Raw genomic sequence first — 18,938 nt, 5'->3', positions numbered from 1 at the left:
AGAAATCTTGAGGAACACCCACAAGTGATGGAGGAACTCAGTGGGTCAGGCAGCATCTATGGAGGGGAATAAACAGTTGACGTTTTGGGCCAAGAGCTTTGATCAGGACTGGGAAGGAAAGGGGAGGGGGGCAGAAGCCAGAATAAAAAAGGTGGGGGAGGGGAAGGAGTGATAGGTCAAGTCAAGTCACTTTTTATTGTCATTTCAACCATAACTGCTGGTACAGTACACAGTAAAAACAAGATAACGTTTTTCAGGACGATGGTGCTACATGAAACAGTACAAAAACTACACTGGACTATGTAAAAACAACACAGAAAAAAACTACACTAGACTACAGACCTACCCAGGACTGCATAAAGTGCACAAAAACAGTGCAGGCATTACAATAAATAATAAACAGGACAATAGGCACAGTAGAGGGCAGTAAGTTGGTGTCAGTTCAGGCTTCGGGTATTGAGGAATCTGATGGCTTGGGGGAAGAAACTGTTACATAGTCTGGTCGTGAGAGCCTGAATGCTCCGGAGCCTTTTCCCAGGCGGCAGGAGGGAGAAGAGATTATACGAGGGGTGCGCGGGGTCCTTCATAATGCAGCGGGTAGTGTAAATGAAAACAGTGTAGGTGAAACCAGGTGAGAGGGAAGGTGTGGGGCAGGGCGGGTTGAAGTAAGAAGCTGGTGGGGGATAGGTGGAAGTGATAAAGGGCTGAAGGAGACTGAAAGGAGAAGAGGGAAACTTGTACTCTTACCCCCTCCCCCTCCTTGTTCTAGCTTCTGTTCCCTTCCTCTCCAGTCTTGATGTTGGGTCACACGCACAAAGTGCTGGAGGAACTCAGTAGGTCAGACAGCATCTGTGGAAATGAATAAAGAGTCAATGTTTTGGGTTGAGACCCTTCATCGGGACTGGAAAGAAAGTGGGGTGGGGGGTGTGGTTAGAGTTCTTTCTTGATGCTGCCTGACCTGCTGAGTATCTCCAGCATTTTGTGTATGTGTGTATATGTGTTACTCTGGATTTCTAGCATCTGCAAAATCTCCTGTGTATCTGATGAAGAGTTTCGGGGTGGAGTATTGACTGTTTATTCCACTCAGTAGATGCCACCTGATTTGCAGAGTTCCTTCCTCATTGTGTGTGTGTGTGTGTGTGTGTGTGTGTGTGTGTGTGTGTGTGTGTGTGTGTGTGTGTGTGTGTGTGTGTGTGTGTGTGTGTGTGTGTGTGTGTGTGTGTGTGTGTGTGTGTGTGTTTTGCTTTGGATTTCCAGCATCTGCAGACTTTTTTTGTGTTTGCAGTTAAAGGTTATTCATTATATTGGAGGTGAAGACTGTTGAGTGGCCCAGTCTGGTGATAATCAGTTATTATTGGAAAGAATTGGGTTCAGACTCACATACTGAGGCTGTCCTAACCATCAACCACCCATTTACACTAACTTACAATAATCATTTTTTTAAAGCCTCCTCACATTGTCAGCATGTACCCCCCCCCCCCCCCCAGATTCTACCAGTCACACTCAGGGCAATTCACCCTGGTCAATGAATCTATTAACTTGCGCGTCTTTATAATGTGGGAGGAATGCGGAGCTCTGCATGGTCACTGGGAGAACAGAAGAATCTCCACACGTAGAGGATTGAACCAAGGTCTCTGGCATTGTGAGACAGTGGCTGTACCTGCTGTGAGTTCCTTTTCAGCCTCTGGTTAGATCTGTATGAGGATTTTAAAAGGAACACTTCTCCCCAATTATACTCCTTCCATTCTTTTCACCGGCGAAGAGCTGATGGACCTCACCTCGGCCCCGAAACACCGACGGCTTATTCATTTCCATGGATGCTGTTTGACTTGCAGAGTTCCTCCAGCATTGTGTGTGAGTGTGTGTTTGGCATTGAAGTTTTCACTGGCCTTTAATGACAGCTTCCAATTAGATCTGAGCCCTAGTGTGCAGGCTAGCATTTAACTAACAGCATGAAACCAGATGGCCCTTGTCAATATTCCATTGATATTTATGCTAAATTACTAATGGATTAGGAGCAAGAATGGGCCACTTGGCTCCTTCAGCTTGCCACGGTGATCAGTCAGGTCATGGACTGTAAACTCGATCTCATGTTGCCATCTAAGTACTTTCTACTCCCTTGTTTATCTCTGTTGCCTTGCAAAAAAAATCAAAGAGCTACGCACACAATATTCTGGAAGAACTCTGAATCGGAATCAGGTCTAATATCATCAGCATATGTTATGAAATTTGTTGTCTTTGCGGCAGCAGTACAATGCAATGCATAATAAATGAGAAAAATAAACGTGAATCACTGTGTGTGTGTGTGTGTGTGTGTGTGTGTGTGTGTGTGTGTGTGTGTGTGTGTGTGTGTGTGTGTGTGTGTGTGTGTGTGTGTGTGTGTGTGTGTGTGTGTGTGTGTAATAGTTATTACACAGGTAGTGCAAAAATAGAAATAAAAAAAGTAGTGAGGTAGTGTCATGGGTTCAACGTCCAGTCAGAAATCAGATGGCAGAGGGGAAGAAGCTGTTCCTGAATCACTGAGTGTGTGTGCCTTCAGGCTTCTGTACCTCCTCCCTGATGAGAACAAGGCATGCCCTGGATGATGGGGGTCCTTAATGATGGACCTTTTTGGGACATTGCTCCTCGAGGATGTCCTGCACACTACGGAGACTGGTGCCCATGGTGGAGGTGACTAAGTTCACAACTCTCTGCAGCTTCTTGTGGTCTAGTGCAGTAGCCAACAAGCCCCCCCCCCCCCACCCCACCCCACCCATACCAGACGGCGATGCAGGTCAGCAGGTCAGGCAGCATCTATGGAAAGGAATAAGGAGTGGATGTTTTGGGCCGAGACCCTTCATCAGGAAGGGAAAAGAAGGCAGAGTAAGAGGAGTGGAGGGAGGGACAGGAGGACAAGCTAGAAGGTTCAGGTGAAAGGTGGATGAAGTAAGAAGTTGGGAGTTAATAAGTGGAACCAGGAAAGGGTTGGAGAAGAAGGAATCTGACGGGAGAGGAGAGAGTGTCATGGGAGAAAGGGAAGAAGGAAGGGCACTGGGGGGGGGGAGGTGATTGGCAAGTGAGGAGAGAAGAGTCTGGCGAAATGAATCAGAGGTGGGAGGGGAAACATTTACCCAAAGCTGGAGAAATCAATGTTCAGGTCATCAGCTTGGAGGCCACCCAGATGGAATTTGAGGTGTTGCTCGTCCAACAGGATAGTTGCCTCGCTGTGGCAAAAGAGGAGGTTGTGGTTTGACATGTTTGAATGGGAATGGGGATAGGAATTAAAATGGTTGGCTACTGGGAAATTCCACTTTTAATGGATGGAGCAGAAGTGCCCCACAAGGCGGTCCCCCAATTCACCTTGGGTCTCATCAATGTAGAGGAAGCTGCTTTGGGAGCGCCAGATATAATAGATGCACTGGCATGGCTGGTGGCGTAGTGGCATCAGTGCTGGACTTCGGGGCAAGAGGTCCCGAGTTCGAATCCAGCCGGCTCCCTTGCACGCTGTCCATCCGTGCCTGGGATGAGCGTCGACCTCATTAAAAAAAACCTGGAGAGGGATGGGCTCCTCCAGGTTTCAAACACGCCGTGCGATGAGCAATCACCGAAAAGATTGTCATGACGGTGCCCCGACGACTCCACCAGGAGTTAAGGGTAAACACACACCCCCCCCACTGGTGCTCTGAACACAGGCGAGGGAGGTGGTGAACAGGCAGGTGTAGCATTCTGGCCACTTGCAGGGATATGTGCCAGGAGGGAGGGGGAAGGGACGAATGGACAAGAGAATCACAGAGGGAGCGAACCCCGCGGAAAGCGGAGAGTGGGGGGAGGAGTAAAGATGTGTTTACTTGAAGATCCCGTTGAAGTTGCAGAGAATGATGTGTTGGATGTGGAGGCTCATGGGGGGTACAAGAGGAACTCTATCTGATAGGGGAAGTTGGGGTGAGCATAGAAGCCTGGGAAATGGCAGGGATGAGGGTGCGGGCAGCACAATGGTGGAGGAAGGCAAACCCCATTCTTTGAAGAAGGGGGACATCATAAGCTGGAAAGGAAAGCCTCTTCCTGGGGGCAGAGATGAAGGAAGTGAGAAAAGAGAATGGAATTTTTACAGGAGACAGGGTGGGAAGAGGTACAGTTAAGGTAGCCATGGCAATCGGTAGGTTTATAAAAGGTGTTGGTAGACACTTTGCCTCCAGAGATGGAGACAGAGGGATCGAAAAAGGGAAGGGAGGTGCCAGAAATGGACCAAGTGAATTTAATGAGCCGGGCAAAAGTTAGAGGCAAAGTTGATGAATTTGATGAGCTCAGCGTGGATGCATGTCAGCACCAATGCAGTCATCAGTGTAGCAGAGGAAGGGTTGGGTAGCATTACCAGGAAAGGCTTGGAACATGGACTGTTCTACATAACCAACAAAAAAGGCAGACATAACTGGGGCCCATGTGGGCGCCCTTGGCTATCTCTTGAGTTTGGAGAAAGTGGGAGGAACTGAAGCAGAAATTGTTGAGGGTGAGGACCAGTTCTGTCAAATGGAGGAGGGAGGTTGGGCCTTTTGTTGAGAAAGAAGCAGAGAGCTTTAGGGTCTTCTTGATGGGGATAAAATTGTATAGGGGCTAGACATCCACAGTGAAAATGAGGCGGTCAGGACCAGGGAACTGAAAGTTGCTGAGAAGATCTAAAGAATGTGCGTTGTCATGGATGTCGGTGGGAGGGGTCTGAGCCAAGGGGGATAGAATGGAGTCGAGGTCTGTTGACCCAGGCCTGTGGGGCAGAAACAGGTAGAAACAACAGGCCTACCTGCACACAGTCAGGTTTGTGGATTTTGGGTAGGAGGTAAGTTCATAGAAATGAGCGGTGCAGGGTAGGGAAATCTGAGTTTGGTGGTAGTGGATGGGAGCTCTCCAGCACTGACGAGAATTATAATGGTCTCCAAAACGATCACTGACTTCACCAAATCTGGAGAACTCTTCAAAGCCATCTGAAGCTGAAACATAATTTAGTTATTTTTGTATTCTGCTCCACACCAATAATTGGCTTTACCTGCACTTGCATCTGTAAACTAGCCTTTTGCAAACTTGGTAAAAGACCCTTCTGCATCTCAGGACTCTGCAATCTCTCACTATTTAGATAATATACGTTATTTATTATGCCTGCCAAAATAGATATATTCACATCTGTCCAATATATACTCTATTTGCCCAAAGGCCAAGTACGGGCCAGAGACTGGAGGTTGAAGGCATGATGTCTGAGAGTGCATGGCCTAGGACTGGGGGCCTGGACGTGGTCTGCCCTGGGGTTGGAGGCCTGTCTTGTGTTGGGGGCGGGTGGGTGGGGAAGGGGCTTGCTTTGCTGTTGTTGCCTTGTTTTGTTCTGTTATTGTTCCTGTTGTTTGGGGTGCTCCACGTTAGGTACTGTGTTGTGCTGGGCACTGGGCGCATACTCTGTTGGTGCGGGCTTGCCTGCCCCAGCGAACCCTCGGGTGTGCCAGGAGTGAAGATGTGTTTGGTGGCAAGATCCCGTTGAAGATGGCAGAAGTTGCAGAGAATGATGTTCATTTGTTTTGATGTACATGTACGCTCTCCAGCATCCAGGACCCTTAAAAAGGAGATGTCTCTGAAAGGCGCCATCCGCCATTAAGGACCCTCATCACCCAGGACACCATCATTTTATTGCTGCATCAAGGAGAAGGTACAGGAGCTTGAAGACACAGACTCAACATTTTTAGGAACCGTTTCTTGCCCTCTGCCATCAGACCTGAGCAGACATTGAACCACTGAACACTACCTCAGTGCTTTTTCCCCTCTCTCTTTGCACTACTTTTTAAATTGATAGTCCATTGATTTTCGATGATGACTCAGGCATGGGCAAGGTTGTATGGAAGACCTGCAGTTGCCCATGCTGCAAGTCTCCCCTCTCCACACCACCGATGTTGTCCAAGGGAAGGGAATTAGGACCCATACAGCTTGGCACCGGTGTCGTCGCAGAGCAAAGTGTTGTTAAGTGCCTTGTTCAAGGACACAAACACGCAGCCTCAGCTGAGGCTCGAACTAGCGACCTTCAGATCACTAGACCAATGCCTTATCCACTTGGCCAAGAGGTGGTGTGTGTGTGTGTGTGTGTGTGTGTGTGTGTGTGTGTGTGTGTGTGTGTGTGTGTGTGTGTGTGTGTGTGTGTGTGTGTGTGTGTGTGTGTGTGTGTGTGTGTGTGTGTGTGTGTGTGTGTGGGCGCGCGCGCAGTGCTGTGACAAAACAGTGGAGTATTACATATCGTTCTGGTCACTCCACTGCAGGAAGGATATCAGGGCTTTGGAGAGGGTGCAGAAGAGATTCACAAAGATGCTGCCTGGTTTAGAGGGCATATGCTATCATGAGAGACTGGGTAAACATGGGTTATTTTCTCTGGGGCGTCGGGGACGAGGGGAGATCTGACGGAGGTTTACAAGATTATGAGCGGCATCGACAGAGCGGACAGGGGGTATCTGTTTCCCAGCGTAGAAATGACTAATAACTGAGGGTGTGCATTGAAGGTGAGAGGGGGTAAGTTTAAGGGGGATGAGAGGGGTAAGTTTTTTCACTCAGAGAGCGGTGGATGCCTGGAATGTGCTGCCTGGAACGGTGGTAAAGGCAAATCCATTGGAGGCTTCCAAGAGACGTGTGGATATAAGGAAGATGGAGGGATATGGACATGGTGTATGTTGGAGGGAATAGTGTTTGGGTGTTTTTGACTTTTTTTTTAGCTGGTTCGGCACAACACTGTGGGCTGAATGGCCTGTTCCTGTTCTGTACTGCCAGTGTTCTATTAATCCTGATTCTGATTCTAAATAAATCTCAGTCTGCTAGATCTTCTCACACCCACTTAACCACTCTGTAACTCTCCCTGTGTCATTTTCGCAACTTACTTTCCAACCTGTCGCTGTGTCAATCGCATATTTAACAACCATACTTTTGCTTCCTTTGTCCGATATCATTAAGATCGGTTTTAAATAAGTTGTCCTAGCACTGGTTCCATCGTTGTTAGACTTTGCCAGCTATGCTTTGTCTCAGTCTCCTGGAAAGTTTGTTGCCACGACGGGCTTTTATTTCCCGCAGTTAAAACATTTGCAAATTCCTACAGATTTACCGTGAGAGCATTCTAACTGGCTGCATCACCGTCTGGTGTGGGGGGGGGAGGGTGCGGCTACTGCACAGGATCGACATCTAAGTAAGCTGCGGAGATTTGTAAATCCAGTCAGCTCCACCATGGACACTAGCCTCCGTAGTATCCAGGCCATCTTCAATGAGTGATGCCTCAGAAAGGCAGCGTCCATCATTAAGGACCCCCACCGCCCCAGAACATGCCCTCTTCTCACTGCTGCCATCAGGGAGGAGGTGCAGGAGCCTGAAGGCACACTCTCAATAATTCAGGAACAGTTTTTTCCTGTCTGCCAACTGATTTCTGAATGGACTATGATCACTGTCCCATTTCATGAGGAAGTTTTTATCTCTGTTTTCTCACTACTTATTTCATTTATCTGATATGCGTATATATACTTGTAATTCAGTTTCTTTCTGTATTGTCATGTTCTACAGCTGCTGCAAAGCTCAAAGATTCAAAGTACGTTTATTATCAAAGAAGGTATAAATTATACAGCCTTGAGATTTATTTGCTTACAGGCAGTTGCAAAGCAAGGAACCAGAACCAATTATAAAAAATAAAGACCAACCCCCAGTGCGCACAGAGAAAGAGAGAAAAAAACAAATCATGCAAACAACAGAAGCAACTAACGACAGCATTCCGAACCAAATTGAGAACTTAGATCCAAATCCCTGGAGTAGCCCAGAGTAGACCCAAAGCCTCAGTATTTCAGTTCAAGTCAAGTCAAGTCAAATCACTTTTTATTGTCATTTCAACTATAATTGCTGGTACAGTACACATTAAAAACGAGACAACGTTTTTCAGGACCATGGTGCTACGTGAAACAGTACAAAAACTAGACTGAACTACGTGAAAACAACACAGAAAAGAAAACTACACTAGATTACAGACTACCCAGGACTGCATAAAGTGCACGAAACAGTCCTAAACAATAATAAACAAGACAATAGGCACAGAAGAGGGCAGTAAGTTGGTGTCAGTCCAGGCTCTGGGTATTGAGGAATGTGATGGCTTGGGGGAAGAAACTGTTACATAGTCTGGTCGTGAGAGCCTGAATGCTTCGGTGCCTCTTCCCAGATGGCAGGAGGGAGAAGAGTTTGTATGAGGAGTGTGAGGGGTCCTTCATAACGCTGTTTGCTCTGTGGATGCAGCGTGTAGTGTAAATGTCCGTGATGGCGGGAAGAGAGACCCCGATGATCTTCTCAGCTGATCTCACTATCTGCTGCAGGGTCTTGCGATCCGAGATGGTGCAATTTCCGAACCAGGCAGTGATGCAGCTGCTCAGGATGCTCTCAATACAACCCCCGTAGAATGTGATGAGGATTGGGGGGGTGGGAGATGGACTTTACTCAGCCTTCGCAGGAAGTAGAGACGCTGCTGGGCTTTCTTTGCTATGGAGCTGGTGTTGAGGGACCAGGTTAATTGTACTTGTGGGGTGAATTGCTGCAAAGTTCACACACTGAAGCACAGAAGCTGGGGGCATCTCATCGCTTACAAATTTCAGGACATATGCCGGTGACATTAACTCTGATTCTGATTCAGAATTCAGTATCTCATCAAACGCCTCTGGAAACCTAACTACATCACATCTGTTTGTTCCCTCTTAACCATTTCACATATTACTTCTCCAAAGAAATCCATCAAAGAGATTGAACATGGCTTTTCATTCACGGAATGATACTGACGTCAACACAAGAGGTTCTGCAGACGCTGGAAATCCAGATCAACCCACACAAAATGCTGGAGGAACTCAGCTGTTCAGGCAGCCACCTATGGAAAGGAACAAACAGTCGCCGTTTTGGGCCAAGGCCCTTTCATTAGGACCCGATGGAGGATCCTGGCCCATAACATCCTCCTCCCTCACCTTCATTCAGGGCTTGGAACTGCTTTTCTCGGTGAGGTAGCCCCCCCGCCTGCAAGTCTGCTGGGGTTCCTATTGTATTCGGTGCTCCTGATGTGGCCTCCTCCGCATTGGTGAGACCTGTCATAAACTGGGTGGGGGGGGGGGGCCCACTTTGTCGAGCTCCTCTGCTCCACCCGTCCGAAGTGGAACTTCCCGGTGGCCGTATGTTTTAATTCCGATTCCCGTGTGGGTCCGTGGCCTCTTCTTGTGCCGCAACGAGGCCACCCTCAGAGTGGAGGAGCAACGTGTTCTGCCTGGGTTGCCTCCAACCTGATGGCACGAATATCGACCTCTCCTTCCGTTAAAACCATTTCCCCTCCCCGCTTCTTCTATTCCCCACCATGGCCTCTTACCCCTCCTCCACCATGCCCTTCCTCCTTCCCTTTCTCCTCCGGCCCACTCTCCTCTCCTATCAGATCCTTCCACTCCAGCCCTTTATCTTTCCAACCCACCTGGCTTCGCCCATCACCTTCCATCTATCCTCCTTTCCCCCACCCCCCCACCTTTTTATTCTGGATCTTCCCCCTTCCTTTTCAGTCCTGGATAAGGGTCTTGCCTTGAAACGTCAACTGTTTGTTTATTCCCATAAACGCTGCCTGACCTGCTGAGTTCCTCCAGCATTTTATGTCTAATACTGGCTTTGCCTTATTTCCTTGAATGTTTTTTAACTGCTGAATTTCCCCATGTTACAGTAAGAGGGCTTCAAAAGTTTATTTTTTTTTGCCTGGACAATGCTTTATAAATAAGGTTGTAAAATACACTGCATTAATGCAGATTTTTTTAAACTGAAGCACGCTAAATGATGGTCCAACAGAATAATTATGTTATTGTGTTTATAATCCAGAGCCAGCTTAATTAATTCAAAGTTATCCGGAGACACGAGCTCGTCCCAGCACACCAGTCGGGGAATTTAATTTAGCAAGCCGCATAAATCCAGAAATGGAATCTGGCGTCAGCCGTGGGGGGTGGGGGGGGGGGGTTCACAAAGCTGCAGGGACGTTGCTGAGACATGAATGGGTCCGTGTGCCTTCGGGAAGAAGCCTCCATCCTGACCTGGTCTGGGCTATACGTGACTCCAGACCCACACAAACGTGGTTGACTCGAAACCACTCTGTGTAAAGGCCATACTCTGCCTTTGTAAAGGGTCATCATTTTGCACTGAAAACTGACAAACGTAAAAGGCCGTTGTTCACTTACTCAGCGAAGGCCTTCTTGGCCGATCAAGGTTTGATCAGGAAGAGCTGTCGGTAATTAAGATTTCTAAGGCCATAAGAAATGGGAGCGATTCCTCCTTGTGTGTGATAAACGTCCCCATCGGATTTCCTCTCAACCTCCAACTTTGAACCTTAACTCTTATCTTCTGATGCAGGGCTTTAACTCGAAATGTTGCCAATTCCTTTACCGCTCTCGGATGCTGCTCAACTGGATGAAAGTATAGACCATAAAACCATAAGACATTGGAGCAGAATTAGGCCGTTCGGCCCATCGAGTCCGCTCCACCATTTCATCATGGCTGGTCCATTTTCCCTCTCAGCCCCGATCTCCTGCCGTCTCCCCGTATCCCTTCAAGTCCTGACCAATCAAGAATCTATCAACTTCTGCCTTAAGTATACCAAAAGACTTGGTTTCCACACCTGCCTGTGGCAAAGAATTCCACAGATTCACCAATCTCTTGCTAAAGAAATTCCTCCTCATCTCTGTTCTAAAAAGACACCCCTCTGTTCTGAGGCTGTGTCCTCTGGTCTTAGACTGTCCCACCCTAGGAAACATCCTCCCTAGATCCACTCTGTAACAACAGAGCAACATCCTGGCAAGCTTAGATCATAAGACCATAAGATCATAAGAGCAGAATTAGGCTATTCAGCCCATTGAGTCTACTCCACCATTCCATCATGGCTGATTTATTATCCCCTCTCAACCCCATTCTCCTGCCTTCTCCTCATAACCATTGACACCCTTACCATTCAAGATCCTATCAACCTCCGCTTTAAATATACCCAGTGTTTTGGCCTCCACACGTGTCTATGGCAATGAATTGCACAGATTCATCACCCTCTGTCTGAAGAAATTCTTCCTCATCTCTGTTTAAAAGGGACGTCCTTGTATTCTGAGGCTATGCCCTCTTGTCCTGGACTCCTCCACTGTAGGAAGCATCCTCTCTATGTCCACTCTATCTAGGCCTTTCAATATTCGATAGGTTGTAATGAGATCTCCCCTCATTCTTCTAGACTCCAGCGAGTACAGGCTCTGAGCCATCAAATGCTCATCAAAGATTAACTTTTTCATTCCCAAGATCACTCTCGTGAACCCTCTCCAATACCAGCACGTTCTTCCTTGAATCCCAGTTTTCAGGCAAATACAAATGAAAAATAATAATAATTAAATTAAAAAAAAAATCAAGAGCATGGGATGAGTCCTTGAAAGTGAGCCTGTAGGTTGTGGGTACAGTCAGTGATGGGACGAATGAAGTTATCCCTTTTGTTTCAAGAGCCTGATGATTGAGGGGTAGTAATTGTTCTTGAACCTGGTGGTGTGGGTACTGAGGCTCCTGTATCTCTTCCCAATGGCAGCCGTGAGAAGAGAGCAGGGCCTTTAGGCTGGAGGCCCCTCATGACGGATGATGCTTTCTTGCGACAACGCTCCGTGTAGCTGTGCTCAATGGTGGGGAGGGCTTTACCCATAACGGACTGGGGCGTGTCCTCTGCGTTTCGCATTCAAGGGAATTGGTGTTTCCGCACCAGGCCTTGATGCAACCAGTCAATATACTCCCCACCACACACCTGCAGAAGTTCATCAAATATTTAGATGACATGCCAAATCTTCGCACACTTCTAAGAATGCAGAGGTGGTGCTTGCTTTCTTCGTGATGGTACTTGTGTGCTGGGTGCAGGACAGATGCTCTGAATTGATAACACCGAGCAATTTAAAGTTGCTGGCCCTCTCCAACTCCGGACCCCCAAAGAGAACTGGTTCATGGACCTCTGGTTTTCTGCACTCTGAAGTCAATAATCAGCGTCTTCATCTTGCTGACGTTGAGTGAGGTGGTTGTTGTGGCACCACTCAGCCAGTTTTTCAATCTCCATCCTATATATTGATTTGTCACCACCTTTGGTTCGGCCAACAACAGTGGTGTCATCAGCATTTTAAAAATATGGCATTGGAGCTGTGCTTAACCTCACAGTCATGAATGTAGAGTGGTGGCGGGGGTGCGGTGGAGCTAACCACACAGCTTTGTGGTGCACCTCTGCTGGTGGTGAACGTGGCGGAGGTGTTGTTGCCAATCCAAACTGACCGGGGTCTGCAAGTGAAGAAATCGAGGGTCCAGTTGCACAAGGAGGTATTGAGGCCAAGTTCTTGAAACTTATTGATCAGCTTTGAGGGGATGATAGTATTGAATGCTGAGCTGTCGTCAACGAAGAGCGTCTTGACTTTCGCATCTTTGCTGTCCAGGCGTTCAGGATCCCTTCAATAGAATATGATTGGATATTTGCTTCGAGATTAAAAAGTTATATCTCAAGGCTGACTTCAAAGAATGAAAGTGCATAGATCAGGCTAGTACAATGCACAGATGACATTCTTTGGATAGTCCAAGCTTCTCATTGTCAGCAAGTTTGAGCTGGTGGTACTCTTTTGAAGAAGAACCGAGGGAGTTCTTCTGACGTCTGGCAAACATAAACCAAACTAACATTTGGTCATTTAATTACTGTTGGAATGATAGCCTGATGATTAGCAGTTATGTTACTACAGTTCAAAAGTTCAGTTTTAATTATCATTTAACCGTACATGGATATAGCCAAATGAAACTGTGTTCCTCTGGGGCCAAGGTGCAAAATGCGCTGCTGACAGCGCACAGCACACAGCGCAATGGTTAGGGTAGCAGAAAAGCAGTAACGAAGAAGAAAGTATCCAGCTCGAGACCTTGAGTGGCATGGTTTGTAGATTGATGGTAGGTCGGCCTGTTCTTTGAATGAGTGAACACCGATTGGGGGGCCGGCCCCCAGCCTGGTACCGATTCCAGTGCATCCACAGAGGCTTCCTGTCTCTCATGCCGCCACTGGTTTCTCCTCTGGGTGGATGCAGCAGGCGTCCCCGCGGCACGAGGGCCTAGTCCTCATCATAGCTGAGGCAACACAGCTCCCACGCTGTAGGTCTCACCAAGAACCAGACTTGGCGGTATTCTACATTCCCAATGCCCAACAGGGTCCTGCCACCCCAGTAAAAATGTCCTAGACAGTCACTCGCACCGCGTACCACCTTGGCGCCACAACGGTATGCAATAAGTCCAGCTCCATCACTATCAAAGAACCTGCTGATGGGGTACACCTGCAGTACTCGATGTTCTTAGTATCCAGGAGTGTCCTATGACCATTACGGTTGGCAAAGTGGGGATGGTAATGGGGCCAAGCTCCCACTAACTTTTAGATGCTCCCAATGGCATGCACCTCAAATATCCTCCGACGACCAAGTACAGCTCCTGGCCTTCGTTTGTAGCTCAGCTACTGAGCCTGGCAGGGAAAAGGGCAAAGGTGGGTTACTGATGCCTTAAAACCAGTTGCTTTGGGCAGATGGGCCTTGTCAGCTGTGATTGGCGGCTCATCTAGGGGAAGGAAAACTCTGATCTCAAACCTCTGGTCCCTTGGGGCTGTACCCGCTCATGGGGAAGGCTTCGGGAGTAAACCCTGAGGGAAAAATCCGGAGCTGAACTCCCTAAAGGAGGCCCTACGTTGAGTTCAAAGCTGACCGGCAACTCCTGTGATGTTGCTCTGGCTCTGTCTCTGTCGTTCCTTTGGGTTCACCAGTTGCATGGAGAGGGGGATTTTGCTACATGGGCAACAGCTTGATCTCCATATTGTACAGCCCTGGCTTGCGTTTCTAAACAGCTAGGACACAACATCCATGTTCAGCCTTGACCAATGGAGGCCTTAGACTAACGATTGTAGAAACGGTGTAAAGGACAAACAATTACACCTTCGATTGGACCTGGAGTGGCCACTGTGTCCAAGTGTGCCGCCATCTTACCGGAAGTAACAGGGTAGAAACTGAGTGCAGAGGACTTGTGGATTCTTTGTGGATGAGAAGGATACTAAATAAATTTTGTTTCTGATTAAGCTTGCAATATATATGCTGGTCTCATTAGTGATAACAGTCTCAAAGCTCTGCAGGGCTAGGAAATGACTCAGCTGGTTTAAAATATCTCCAGAAATAAAGAGACTATCACAATTTATTTCTGTAAGTTAGTAAACCACTGGGGGTAAATATGAAGTTTCTTCCGGGGCATAGAACCATTCTGGTGTACTTTGTTTGGTTTGAAGTGAGGATTTGAATTTTCTCTGTAAAACTGTTTAAACTCATTATTACTACACAAATGATGTGACATCAAACAATCCTGCATTTAAACATTGGAATTAATGTTATGTAAGAAACTTCATTGCAAAGTAACAGATCCTTCAAATTAATTTCTGGAGCGATTACAGTCAGATCAGGTCTTTGTCTGATTTAAGTAAATTGCAAGTATTTCAACTATCAGTGCCTCATGAAGTGCAACAGTATTAATATATGTATATTTTTTAATCTTTGCCGTTCCAGATATCCAAAGATTGGGAGACCTTGAAATCTGTGTTTCCTCCGACAGAAAACTGTGCCAATGGCCAGGTTGGAGTGGAGGCCCTTCTTGTCCCCTCTCATGGGCACTGGAGTCCAGATCACTTTATTCATGATGATCCTCTGGGAGGCAGAAGCGTCCAGCACTCAAGATCCTGATGTTCCTTACAACCTCTCATGTTTTGGGTCCTTCCAATGTGACCGTGGAATCATACTGCCAATATGGTACCCACAAAATCCGTCCCTAGGAGACAAAGTCGCCAGGGCCATTGTCTACTTTGTTGCGATGATGTACATGTTCCTTGGCGTCTCCATCATAGCCGACCGCTTCATGGCTTCCATTGAGGTCATCACTTCACAGGAGAAAGAGATTACCATCACCAAACCCAATGGGGAGACCAGCATAGCCACAGTTCGAATCTGGAATGAGACTGTGTCCAACTTGACACTGATGGCTTTGGGCTCCTCAGCCCCAGAGATCCTAATGTCGGTTATCGAAGTGTGCGGGCACGGCTTTTTGGCGGGAGAACTGGGACCTGGCACCATTGTTGGCAGCGCAGCATTCAATATGTTTATCATCATAGCTGTGTGTGTTAACTGTATCCCTGATGGTGAAGTTCGGAGAGTCAAACACCTGCGGGTCTTCTTTGTCACTGCTTCCTGGAGCATCTTTGCCTACATCTGGTTGTACCTGATCCTAGCGGTTTTATCCCCAGGCGTGGTCCAGGTTTGGGAGGCGTTACTGACTCTCCTCTTCTTCCCAGTTTGCGTGGTCTTCGCCTGGATCGCTGACAAGAGGCTGCTCTTCTATAAGTACGTCTACAAAAGGTACCGTGCGGACAAACGCAGGGGAATTATTATCGAGACCGAAGGGGAGCTTCCCAAAGGGATCGAGATGGACGGCAAAATGATTCTAGAACACGGAGACGGTGTTCTCCCTGACGGAACCGTGATCACTCTGGAAGCCAAGGACCTAGATGAAAGTCGAAAGGAAGCCATTCGGATCCTTAAAGACCTCAAGCAGAAGTACCCGGATCGAGAGCTGGAACAACTGGTCGAGATGGCCAACTACTACGCCTTGCTCCACCAACAGAAGAGCAGAGCCTTCTACCGCATTCAAGCTACCAGGATGATGACTGGCGCGGGCAACATCTTGAAGAAGCACGCAGCCGATCACGCCAAGAAGACAACCAACCTCAACGAGGGGAAGTCGGAGCCCGACGAAGACCTGTGCAGCAAGATCTGCTTCGAACCGGCCAACTACCAGTGCCTGGAGAACTGTGGGCTCGTCACTCTCACCGTGGTGTGTAGAGGTGGGGAGCAGAACAGTACCTTTTATGTAGACTACCGGACGGAAGATGGCTCAGCCAACGCTGGCTCGGACTATGAATACAGTGAAGGCACCTTGATCTTCAAGCCAGGGGAAACTACAAAGGAAATCACGGTGGGCATCATTGACGACGACATATTTGAGGAGGATGAGCATTTCTTTGTCCGCCTGGGGAATCTCAGAAGCGGTGACGCTGAGGGCATGTTTGACTCCGATTCGAACAGCTTTCCCAAGGGCCGCCTCGTCTCACCCTTGACCGCCACGGTGACGATCCTGGACGATGACCACGCGGGCATCTTCACCTTTGAAGACAAGGTCTACCACGTCAGCGAGAGCGTTGGCATGATGGAGGTGAAGGTCCTGAGGACATCTGGAGCCCGAGGGACGGTCATCATACCGTACCGCACGGTGGAAGGCACGGCCCGGGGAGGTGGAGTGGACTATGAGGATGCCTACGGGGAACTGCAATTCTTGAACGACGAGACGGTGTAAGTACAAAATGCTTAGCGCTCATTGTTTTATAAACCACTGCAAAAAGGAAGTGGAGCAATGTTCCAAAGTATGAGTAATTGGATGAATCGTTCACTGTTGGAATGGACACTGTTAATAATGCTGGTATTCCATGTGTGTGAAGCCTTGTATATTTCTATAGATTTCTTTTGAGTTGCATGTCCACAGCCTCTTTAGATACCTGGCAGAGCAAACACTTGAGACGCGTGTGATGTTTTCCGAAGGGATTGTCTGTTGGTGGGTTGGTGGAGGCCGATCAAGGATCCACATATCCCGGGGCAGTGTGTCCAGGAGCAAGTGGTGGCTGCGGTTGACGCTCGGCTCTTTCCGTTGTTGAGTGTCTCCTCTCACAGCCGTCGCTTGCTTTCCGTTCTCGTGTAACGCAGCTCCCTCTCGATGCCAACAGCATACTGAAAATGGGTTAGATCTTCAGAGTTCATTTAGCATTCCCTGCCCTCTCACTGCCTGTGTTAATAAAGGCAATTTTAATTAGTCTGACCGTCAGAGGATGGGGTTGCTTTGATGTCCCGTTGCTCTTTGCATTCCAGTAACAGTGTAAGGCCTCTATCCTGCTGAAGGAAAAGCATTAAAATAATCCTTCCCATTTAAAATCAACTGGGGTCACAGAGGCTACACCTCCCTACTTTCCATTCACTCTTTTGCAGAGGGAAAGCCGTTGACTACTGTACACAAAGAGGTGGCAGAACATTTGGGTGTCTCCTTGGAAGAGTTGGAACTATGAATAGTAACTGAAGTTTTTTTGTTGGATATTAGAGAACGTGGCAGGCGATCTTGCAGGGGGAATGAAATTTAGATGTGGAGTACATCAAGCTGACCGTGCTTACACCTGTGGTGACTCTTAAAGATATTGGTGGAGGGGAAGTAAGTTTCCAATGCATTTGGTGTCGGTAAATCCTACCTTGTGCTTTTTCTGGGGGATGCTCAAACAACTGAAAATCTTTGTGGAGGAACTAAATGCAGTAGTTCCCATATTGGCTCCTCGCGTCATTGTCGGTCGACACCTGTCAAAGGGGAAGGTTTTTGGTTAAGGTCTAAAGATGGATTATTTCCCGAATGTTTCCAAATTATTTCCAAATATCCTTCCAAATACCCGGACCTGACTTGCACTACCTTACTTTCCCTTTTCTATTTTCTAATTATGATTTATAATTTAAATTGTACTTCAGGGAGCGTGAAGCGCAGAATCAAATATCGCTGTGATGATTGTATGCTCTAGTATCAATTGTTTGGTGGCAACAAAGTAAAGTAAATTCTGTTTCCGAGGAGGTAGTTGTTGTTCTTACGTGAAAAGGATGCGAAGACGTTGAAGTAAATTCACGGGATTAATGGTGAACTGCTGTCACTGTGGTACAATTACGTTTCTGTGGTACGCTCTGGCAATGTAGACTGAATGGGTGCATCTTGCCATCATTGCTTGTGGATCTTGTATTGGTATATTCATCCTCCACACCTACTTGTGGCAGAGATTGACTTGCATAATTGGTAATGGGCCATATGAAACTCTGCAGATTCCAGAATGTTCTGCTTTCCATTTAAAAACCTGAACACTGAAGAGTTTATATAGGGAATGGTGTAGAACCTTGCTGGCTTCTATTAATAAAGGTATTCTTAGCTATCATCTCTGTATAGAAAATAAGCTGTTATTTTTGCTGTTATGTCTTGGAACTTTATGGTGGCGTTCAAAAGGCAAGCAGTTCTGAGAAACGGTAGTATCCACACAGGAGAAAATCTGCTGGAAGTCCAAGGTAATACACACAAAATGCTGGAGGAACTCAGCAGGTCAGGCAGGACCTGTACAAAAGAGTAAACTGTTGACATTTCGGCCGACTACCTTTTACTACTTCCTTCCCTCTCCCCACCTTCTTATTCTGACATCTCCCCTTCCCTTCCAGTCCTGATGAAGGGTCTTGGCCCATAATGTCAACTGTTTATTCCTTTCCATAAATACTGACTGGTGTGATGAGTTCCTCCAGCATTTTGCGTGTGTTGCTCTGTGAAATGGAACTCCAGCTCTCCTTAAGGTTGTTTATAGCTGGTGGGGGGGGGGAGGGTAATGGGGACAAGCTCTCTCTACCTATTAAATGCTCCCAACGGCGTGTACCTCAAATAGCCTTTGACAACTAAGTCCAGCTCCCGGCCTTCACGTTTAGCTTGGCCACTAAGCCCAGCAGAACAATTTCTACTGACAGGAGAAGGGGCAAAGATGGGTTACTGGCGCCTTAAAACCAGTCCCTTTGGGCTGATGGGGCTCGTCAGCCGTGGTTGGCAGCTCATTCAGGAGAAGGAAAACTTTGATCTCAAACTGCGTTGCCTCGTGGTTATACCGCCACATGGGGGGGGGGGGGGGGGTAGGCTTCAGGAGTAAACCCCGAGGGAAAAATCTGGCGCTGGAGTCCCTCAGGAGGTCCTAAGTCAACCTCAACGCTGACTGGCAACTCCTGTGACACCGCTGGTGCCAAACT

At 47.6% G+C, this 18,938-nt stretch overlaps 1 protein-coding gene across 2 annotated transcripts in view; it reads left to right on the top strand.

Annotated features, from left to right (window-relative positions):
* Positions 1-18,938, top strand: part of LOC140716491 (sodium/calcium exchanger 3-like) — a 604,478-nt gene that overhangs the window by 87,738 nt on the left and 497,802 nt on the right. For both annotated transcript variants that reach the window (XM_073029274.1, XM_073029275.1), the window contains exon 2: positions 14,601-16,433. In XM_073029274.1, the coding sequence (XP_072885375.1) occupies positions 14,659-16,433 (1,775 nt within the window). In that variant the 5' untranslated portion in view covers positions 14,601-14,658. The remainder of the gene's footprint in view (positions 1-14,600; positions 16,434-18,938) is intronic.

Source organism: Hemitrygon akajei, chromosome 25 (assembly GCF_048418815.1).
Source record: "Hemitrygon akajei chromosome 25, sHemAka1.3, whole genome shotgun sequence".
Classification (NCBI taxonomy): domain Eukaryota; kingdom Metazoa; phylum Chordata; class Chondrichthyes; order Myliobatiformes; family Dasyatidae; genus Hemitrygon; species Hemitrygon akajei.
Note: the sequence above shows the minus strand (reverse complement) of the source record. Positions and strands in the feature narration are given on the sequence as shown.